This window comes from Eurytemora carolleeae, unplaced genomic scaffold (assembly GCF_000591075.1).
Source record: "Eurytemora carolleeae unplaced genomic scaffold, Eaff_2.0 scaffold821, whole genome shotgun sequence".
Taxonomy (NCBI): domain Eukaryota; kingdom Metazoa; phylum Arthropoda; class Copepoda; order Calanoida; family Temoridae; genus Eurytemora; species Eurytemora carolleeae.
The window spans coordinates 60,466-69,597 of NW_019396708.1; the positions used below are offsets into that span (position 1 = coordinate 60,466).

The following is a 9,132-nucleotide window of genomic DNA, read 5'->3' on the forward strand; positions in this document are numbered from 1 at the left end:
CCTGGACAATATCCAGGAACATGGTATATCATCAGATATAAATCTATAACATCCCGCGGATATCTTTTTATCCTGGACAATATCCAGGAGCATTGTATATCATCAGATATAAATCTATAACATCCCGCGGATAACTTTTCTTTGAAAATCCAGTCTTAAAGGGACTGTAAGTGTAATTTCAAGTGCCCTTCCATCCAAAGATGTCATTCCACGAGCTACAACAGTACCTTAATTAGCTTTTCCATAAAACGGAGCGTACATTTTGAACTCAACTCAGTTGCCGCTACATGTATTCCTCGAAAATCCAGAACATTCTCTGTCAAAAGCATTTTTTCAAAAAATCAAATGAAAAGATTTATTTTCTTTGACTTCTAGAAAGTCAATATTAATATTTCTTTATTAAGATACAGCTTAAAAACTAAGTATTCAACAATTAAGAACGCTAACCCTATCCCAATTACGTCGGAAAAATATCGAAAAATATTTATTTTTACTCTTCACAAATATTTACATAAGCCATATATTCTTACATCCATTTTTTGCGGGCTTTTTGAATAAATGGATCTTAGATCATGTCTCATAAGTAATAACGCAAATTATGGGTACATTTTGAAACTCTTACCAGACGAAACGACCGTCTTCCACCCTAGCATTTACAATTTTTTGTTGTTGCAAAATTTGATCACAGCTATGTAGTTAAAAGAGTGAAGAAGTTTTAGTGTTATAGTGTAAACCGTTTTTAAGTTATGGAGAACAAATCACATGAGAAGGTAGAACCTACCCCCCCCCCCCCTCAATCGTGATAGGGTTAATAAGTAAAGTCGACATCCTTGATAAGTTAAAGGTGTGAAAGGTATCCTTATAAATCGAACATGCCACAAGTAATACAAATACAGTCCTTTTAATACTAAGTCAATAAGTACATACAGGGTGTCCCAAAAAACATGGGAATTCAGTGACGAATTCGATATCGTCTTTGTTATGAATTAGCATTGTAATACCTAATTTCAAAAGCCGTAATATTATTATGTCTGCTATAGTTTATTTAATGAAAAGGGTAAAAGACTGAAAAGATGTGTCAATAATGTCTCCGCAAGATGAACAGTGAATACAGACAAGTTTACTCTGTTTGTATACTGTAATTTTCTTGTTTTACTAAGTACAACCGGTTGCAGTCAAAACATAAACAAACAAAATGTAAACATAGCAGACGAAACTCTTACAGATTACAGCTTTCTCAGTAGGTATCACTATACTAAATCTAAGAATTATTCATAAAGACGATATCGAATTCGTCATTGAATTCCCATGTTTTTTGGGACACCCTGTACATGGTGTTTATATTTAGGACTTTGTCTCACCAGTATTGGCTCTAATTGTTCTCCGAGAAAATCTAAATTAGAGAGTCATAACATTGTTGTTTATGTAAACAGGTAAACTTTTTATAAGTAACAAGGAAACATCATTTATCAATAATCATTTCTTTACTTTTAATAATCCTAACAAAACTGGTATTTTTAATTCTTTCAAATATCTAATATATGCGAGCTTAGGGTGTAAATTTCTTAATATTTTGAGAAAGTATCACTTTATAATTTTTTCCTGATCAATTTGATTTATGAAAAATATACAATTAAACACTTTTCGAAATTAAGAGCGGAACCTTTCTTGTCATACCTAGCTTTGTTTATCACCTAGGAGTTTATTCTTAATTCAGTAAATAACATATTTTCAATATGAAGTTGATTATGTTGTTTAGTACTCCTTACTGTTCAACTATAGAGCTGGAACATCACAGGGGTCCTTGCAGGTGAAGAAAATATATCAAAACAATTATTTAAACCAAAACAAAATTAACATTTAACGTTTTTATTTTATCATTATTGATACAAATTCTCTTCTTAAAAATTGTTGTATGCTTAGTTTTTATGTTTCATGCCTAAACTAACATCGTCTAACTGGTTTAGACATCTATAATATTAATATATTTTTGTTATAAAAAATGTTTATCATGATATTTCATTGATTGTTTTCAAAGATAAAAAGAATTTGAAAATATTTTTTCTTTTGTTTTTACATCTGAATTTCACTCAGAAACTTTGTTGAAGTAAAAGTTTCAGCGTTTCATTAAAACGGCTTTGATGCATTTATTTTTAAACGAACTAGGAATAAAGTAAAATCCTAGCAAGCAACCTGATGGAAGTTTTAGGTTTTTTGTATTTTTCCATGCCAGTAAATCAATGTAGCTTTAAAAAAGTCCGTTTATTTAAGTAATATTTTAATTGACATTAATTTGAATTTGTTTAACTTATTTGGAAATGATTTTTAATTATGTATTTTTTTTCGAAAAATTCTAAAAGCAAAATAGATGAGTTGTTTGTTAAATAATAGAAGCTGATTTTATTTCTCTTTTTTTTGTGACAAAATAATAAGATATTGATATAAGAAAGTTATTGGCTATTTTAAACTTTTTAAACAACGACCGGCATTGTATGCATTAAATAATATTATTTTTTACTAAAGTCCTTCAATTACAATTCCATAAAAGTCAAGAAAGTTAAAACATGCTTGAACAGTTTTAATCATGGAGAAATTCAAATTCATTTTTGCTTCCGACAACATATCCTTTCAACATACACTTAGGAATGATTGTTTTTTAAAGTAAGATGAAAATGTGGCAAATCTAATCTAAAATCTTAAAATTAAATCAATTAATCAATTAATTGATTACAGATGTGATTGTGATGAGACCCTGAAATCTTGCTCAGCATTTAGGGATCAAGTTCTACGATATTATAGCCTTCTAAACTTCAAATTCTACGATATTATAGCCATCTAACCTTCAAGTTCTACGTTATTATAGCCTTCTAACCTTCAAGTTCTACGATATTATAGCCTTCTAACCTTCAAATTCTACGATATTATAGCCTTCTAACTTTCAAGTTCTAGGATATTATAGCCTTTTAACCTTCAAATACTACGATATTATAGCCTTCCTACCTTCAAGTTCTACGATATTATAGCCTTCTAACCTTCAAATTCTACGATATTATAGCCTTCTAACCTTCAAATTCTAGGATATTATAGCCTTCTAACCTTCAAACTTCGATATTATAGCCTTTTAACCTTCAAATTCTACGATATTATAGCCTTCTAACCTTCAAGTTCTAGGATATTATAGCCTTCTAACCTTCAAGTTCTACGATATTATAGCCTTCTAACCTTCAAATTCTACGATATTATAGCCTTCTAACCTTCAAGTTCTACGATATTATAGCCTTCTAACCTTCAAGTTCTACAATATTATAGCCTTCTAACCTTCAAATTCTACGATATTATAGCCATCTAACCTTCAAGTTCTACGATATTATAGCCTTCTACCCTTCAAATTCTACGATATTATAGCCTTCTAACCTTCAAGTTCTACGATAGTAAAGCCTTCTAACCTTCAAGTTCTACGACATTATAGCCCTCTAACCTTCAAGTTCTACGATATTATAGCCTTCTAACCTTCAAGTTCTACGATATCATAGCCTTCTAACCTTCAACTTCTACGATATTATAACCTTCTAACCTTCAAGTTCTACGATTTATCTAGCCTTCTGTATCTTAAAACAAAATCTATGCAAATTTTCATCTTCCTTACTTTATCTAGTTTACTGTGAACAGATCATTAAACTGCGGATTTTTCATTCATGGATTGTAAAAAATCAAAATAAATTGCCAATGTTTTTTCCTGATTAATTTTTTAAATTTAACAAGCCATAAACCTTCCACGTGGTTATGTAAGATGCAAAAACAAAAATTGGCTCGATTGGTTTAGCCGTTTTGACGTTTATTGGATTTAAACTGACACAATAACAAATAACAAAAAAGTTTAATAAAATTTTACGAAAAATGATCGATTTAGCGAACGCCATGTATATAGTGAAGACTCATGCAGCTGTCTATGCAGTCCAATCTTACTTAAAGAAAAGGTAGGTTTTTTAAGCATAGCCTGATCAGAGTTTTTGGACTATTTAAAGGTTCCATGAAAATGTTAGAAGTTTTACAAATTTAAAAAATTGTTTATTCTATACTTTCGCTTGCAATACACTAAGCCAAATTTTGACTCTGTGAGAAAAACTTCAGCAATTCATGGTATTTTGGTCCGAAAAGTTTTAAATCATCACTAGATATTATTTACTTTGTACAATTAACACTGCATTTACAATACACTAAATAATGATAAAAGAAATCATTTCTAAAAATTTTATTATCCTGCAAAAAATTTAATTTCCGATTTCTATGCATTTAAAGGTATTGTGCGAAAATCAAACCGAAAGATCCTGGAGTTCTGAATCTTGCTCTTGTTCCTGTTCCAATCCAAGATCTTGTTCCAAAGGAACAGAGTGGAGTGAGGATACATGCTCCTGTTCTAGACATGGTAGAGACAAAATAAATTGAAACTGAATTAGAAACAACTATTTTGTCATTACTTGTCAATCAATGTAAAATCAGCTAAAATTTCACTAGCAAAATCTACCAAATGTTAAATTTGCTGTACTTTACACATATTTTTATTAGGCATTCATACATACATATTTAGACCCCTGGTCCTAGACATTTCCTTTTTTGATTTTTACTCTGCTACCGTTCACCACCCCTTTTGTTTCATTGCAATTTAAGACATAAGATAAATGCGGCATATAGGTTTTTAAATGTATTATTGAAGGGGGAAAGCACAAAAAAAGTTATTTCCTTACAAAAAGTCGCCTTCCTTTCAAATTATCAATTAATCAATATTTCTTCAAGACATATATAATTTTTAACGCGTTTGTCCAATCAGAATACATTAAAAAACATAGATATTTCACAAAACATTGCTTTTGATGCCTACAATTGTGTTGACAAGTTGTAAATACTAAGGGGTGGTTAACCATCGCAGAGTAGTGTCTTCAGGTATACCAACTCATGGAGTTCCACATGAAAAATTGGGCCCGTGTCGGTTCAACCATTTTACGTTTATTGGATTATTTGTATGTATAATGTATAGTGTATATATGTATATGTATAATGTAGATACTGTTCAATTGTGTATTTTGAATTTATTTTAGAACGGGATTGTTTGTTGAATCAAGCTAATCTCAGCTCAGAAGGAAAACCAAACAAACTCACAAACAACAGAATAATTTCTTTAACTTAAACTTGATAACAGTTTAATCAAACACTGTGCACACTATTGTTTTAAGGGCTTACATTTTGAAAATGAAAAATTACTAAATCTTGTTTCGATTGGTTTGGTTTATGTCAGGGAGGTTTAACCTGTATCCAGTCTACTTAACAAGTATTATTATTGTTCTCATTATTCTGATCATCACTAGTCTATGCTTTGCATTCTCTAACAGGAACAAAACATGCAGTTAAATAGTCTGTCTATGTATTTATCAATTTCAAAGGAACGACGACAAACAACGTTTATCAGTGAGCAAAAACCTGACCATGTATCTATTCTATATCTATCCCTCTATCCGTCTATCTATCTGGAAGGTTGCCATCCATTGAATGCATCTCTGTCATGTATATTTAGCGCTTGGTATGTAACCCTAGATTCCATTTTGCCAGGCATTCATTGTCAAACCATTATAGAATTGTTTCCAGGAATACTTTCCTTACATAGTTTCAGTGTGTAGTTTCCATACATAGTTTCAAGGTATATATAGTTTCCATATAAAGCTTTAAGGTATTCATAGATTCCATATATAGTTTTCAATGCATAAATAGTTTCCTAATACAATAGATTTAAGGTATAAACAGTTTTTAATATGAGTTTCAATGTCTACAACTTTCCAAATTATTGTTTCGATGGATATAGTTTTTATGCTTGCTTTGTAGCCTTATAAAGTTTTAATGTATAAACAGTTTCATGGCATATATATTAAGTATATGGATTCCTAAAACAAATATTTTTTGACTTTTATTACCTTTAAACCCATAACGACAAAATAAAGTAAATCGAACTCAAAATCTAAATCTTTTTATGTTTTCATTTAAGAGCAATTTTCAGTTTCTAATAATATAGCTGAAAAATGAAAATAATAATAGAGGAGCTACGAAGTCACAAAAAAGTACCAGTAAAGTCTCATACATTTTACTTTTTCCTTCTTTTATAACTTTCAGTGCCCTGACTTGTTTTCCGGAAATATGATAATTACAAATATTCCCTTTTAATGACAACAGCAGTTTCAAAATCATGAGTTTTTACTTACTTTCACATATTTTTTTTAAAGAATGGGATAGGAAATTATATTCTGCAGTATTTGGGGATACGAAGAAGATTTGGAATAAAGATTTAAAGTTAGAATTGATTACATCAATACCAGGCTCTATGATTGGATAATATTTCAGGACTTTATATATATCGGGGATATTCCGGAACTTAGATTCTCTTATTGAAAACCTAAAAATTTCCTACCGCAGTCCACAATTGAGAAAAAAGGAGCATAGGTCTCAGATATTTTGACTTATTTTGAAGTTATGAAATTCAAAAAATTTTGTTGTTCATAATAGCTCTATTCAGGAAGAAGTGTTTTGATTTAGAATTTAAGATAAAGATTTTAATCTAACGTAATCTTTAATCAGGCTTTGAATTCTAGCTTTTAACTATTGAGTGTTGAATTGTTCTCCAATGACTAAAGATTTTATTACGGATTTTTCTGATCAATTTGGTGCATTTTCAAAGAACAATAAATGTAGAATTTTTTTTCTAGGTAAAATATTTCAATTTTAATCACACAATAACATTTCCTTGGATCATGTGAGTTGCAACCAGGGGGCTTGTAATTAACTACCTGCCCGCTATTCAGCTTGAGTGTACAACTAAATCAGTTTACTGATAAAGAATGGCCTAATCATAGAGTACAAACATCAAATATGCAGTGCGCTTTCGTGCAGCAAGTAAGTGGAGTATATACATTTAGTAAAGGATTAGCGTTCATCATCGCTCTATATACTATAACCTCGTTGGTTGCAACACATAATTGGGCCCGATCGGTTCAATAATATAATATAAATATAATTTATTATTCAATCAAAAACAGATGAACATCCTTATGTATATATACTAAATATATTTATATATATATATATAATTACAATTTTTGACTGATTAACTGATTATACAGGTAACGATCAATGTAAAATTCAATTCAATTTAATACGTATTCATTTAAATTATTTTTACGTTCAAGTTTAAAACCAGGTTAAAATAAAATGATATATATATATATATTTATACATTATATAAATCACGTTACATATATGATTTTATCTATATTTGACGATGTCTATCCTTTTGTTTACCAACTGTATGACTAAGAAAGGTGGAGGACGCCTAGATATTCTCAACATGTACTCTCAGATCCCAGGTATACTTTTTAGGAATTAATCGAAAAGTAGGGGAGTGCTACACTACACTATGCTTTGTAGAATTAGTATTAAGTGAAAATTTCATTTTTTAGGTAAATTAAAAATAAACTATGTATGACATATCTGATTAGAGCATGACCGATCGATATCGAATTCAATTAAGATTAACCTAAACCTTGTTATCAGCCTGAGCAGTTTTAGATTCCTAATATTTGCTCTAAGGTAGAATTTAAAAAATTTGAGCCGCCGCTTAAATTTGGGACGCGGCTAGCTCCAATATGGTTGGTTTCATTTAAAATTGTATTCAATGTTTCAAGATTTAAGCCGGCGCTCAATTGAAACCGGTTTTTGGCGGATTTGAGATTCTTTAAATTCGGACTCTGCAGTTCTGTTATAAAGTATAATATTAGTTCACTTAGTTTATAAATTACAAAGGTATTCTTTAATTTGAATTCTTGTGGTATATTGTTGAAAACTTGATATTTCTCTTCGAGATTCTTTAAAATAGTTTAAAGTTTACACATTTTGAAACAAAATATGACAGAAGGAATATCATCTTATTCAGGTGTAGTGTTAATACTTCAGATTTAACAAATTCATTTAAAAGGAATTGAGTCTTTGCTATTAACAAAAATATTCTAATCCTTATATCTTTGCAACTCGATGTAGTGAACCTTAGATATTTCAAACTTAGATTATTTGATTTAACCGAATTCAAATTTTGAAATATCTAAGGTCTAAACTTCGGAAAGACTCAACTGTCTTGTAAAAATGTGGAATCTTTTTATTTCAAACATTTAGGTATATTCCTAGAGAACGATTTTTGGACCCCCCCCCCACCGGCCCCCCCCCTCCTATCAATTTTTAGTCAATTAGCTTAATACTATTCTTGTTAATTTCATTAAATATTGTTTTCAGAGGTGTTCCACCCACAGCATACACAATAACGCTTTGCTCTTCCCAGAATTTGGACAAAGCTATGTAAACAAATCAGTTCTGTGAGAAGAGTGAGAATGAGAGGGGAAAGTGAAGACTTTGGAAAAACTTTAAACTTTTCAGCTAATGAAAATGTCGGCTGAAATATAAGCTTTACTCATGTTATAAGCTTAAATCTGCAAAGTACTTCATGAAGATTGCTAAATCATTCATCTTTAACATTTGAGGCTTGATCGCAAATTATTCTAAATATTGAGATAAATAATTAAAAGTAAATGGTTCTTAAAATAGTAATATTTAAGTTGTATTTAAAGTTAAAATAAATTTTACGGTTTTACTAGAAAGTAAAGTTAAAGATAATAAAGACATAAACATTTTTTAGATAAATGATTAACTTTGACTAAGCATATTTTTAACAATATTTGATTTAATGTACTAGAAATTTAATTTAATAATGTTAGATAATTTTTTTATGTAAAATTTGAAATTCAATTTTGCTAAAAATAATATTATAAAGCTGTTAATAATGAAATGTTATATCTATATTACCTGTCAAGTCTTTTTTTTCAAAGATTTTTAGTTTCTAAAAACTTAAACACTTAATTTTAATAGTTTTTCAGAACAATATGAATTTCGGTACTGATACTATATAAAAAAGTGCTATTCCATTATTCTAATATTCAATTTTAACTTCACTAGTTTAAAAATGGTTAATTATTTTTAAAAGAAGCAATTAGTTAGGCCGTATCTCAAGGCCATTAAGAGCACTAAACAAATAGTGCATAAACC

General features: G+C 29.6%; 1 protein-coding gene across 1 annotated transcript; it reads left to right on the forward strand.

Moving 5' to 3' along the window:
• The first annotated feature begins 558 nt into the window (after positions 1 to 558).
• LOC111707642 (balbiani ring protein 3) lies at positions 559 to 8,725 on the forward strand. The gene is made up of 10 exons (XM_023480775.1): positions 559 to 583; positions 1,349 to 1,433; positions 1,760 to 1,810; positions 2,734 to 2,775; positions 3,911 to 3,977; positions 4,300 to 4,426; positions 5,097 to 5,138; positions 5,294 to 5,387; positions 7,362 to 7,406; positions 8,326 to 8,725. Exons 1-10 carry the CDS (start codon positions 559 to 561, stop codon positions 8,390 to 8,392), a joined length of 645 nt encoding a protein of 214 aa, XP_023336543.1. The 3' UTR covers positions 8,393 to 8,725.
• Positions 8,726 to 9,132: the final 407 nt, after the last annotated feature.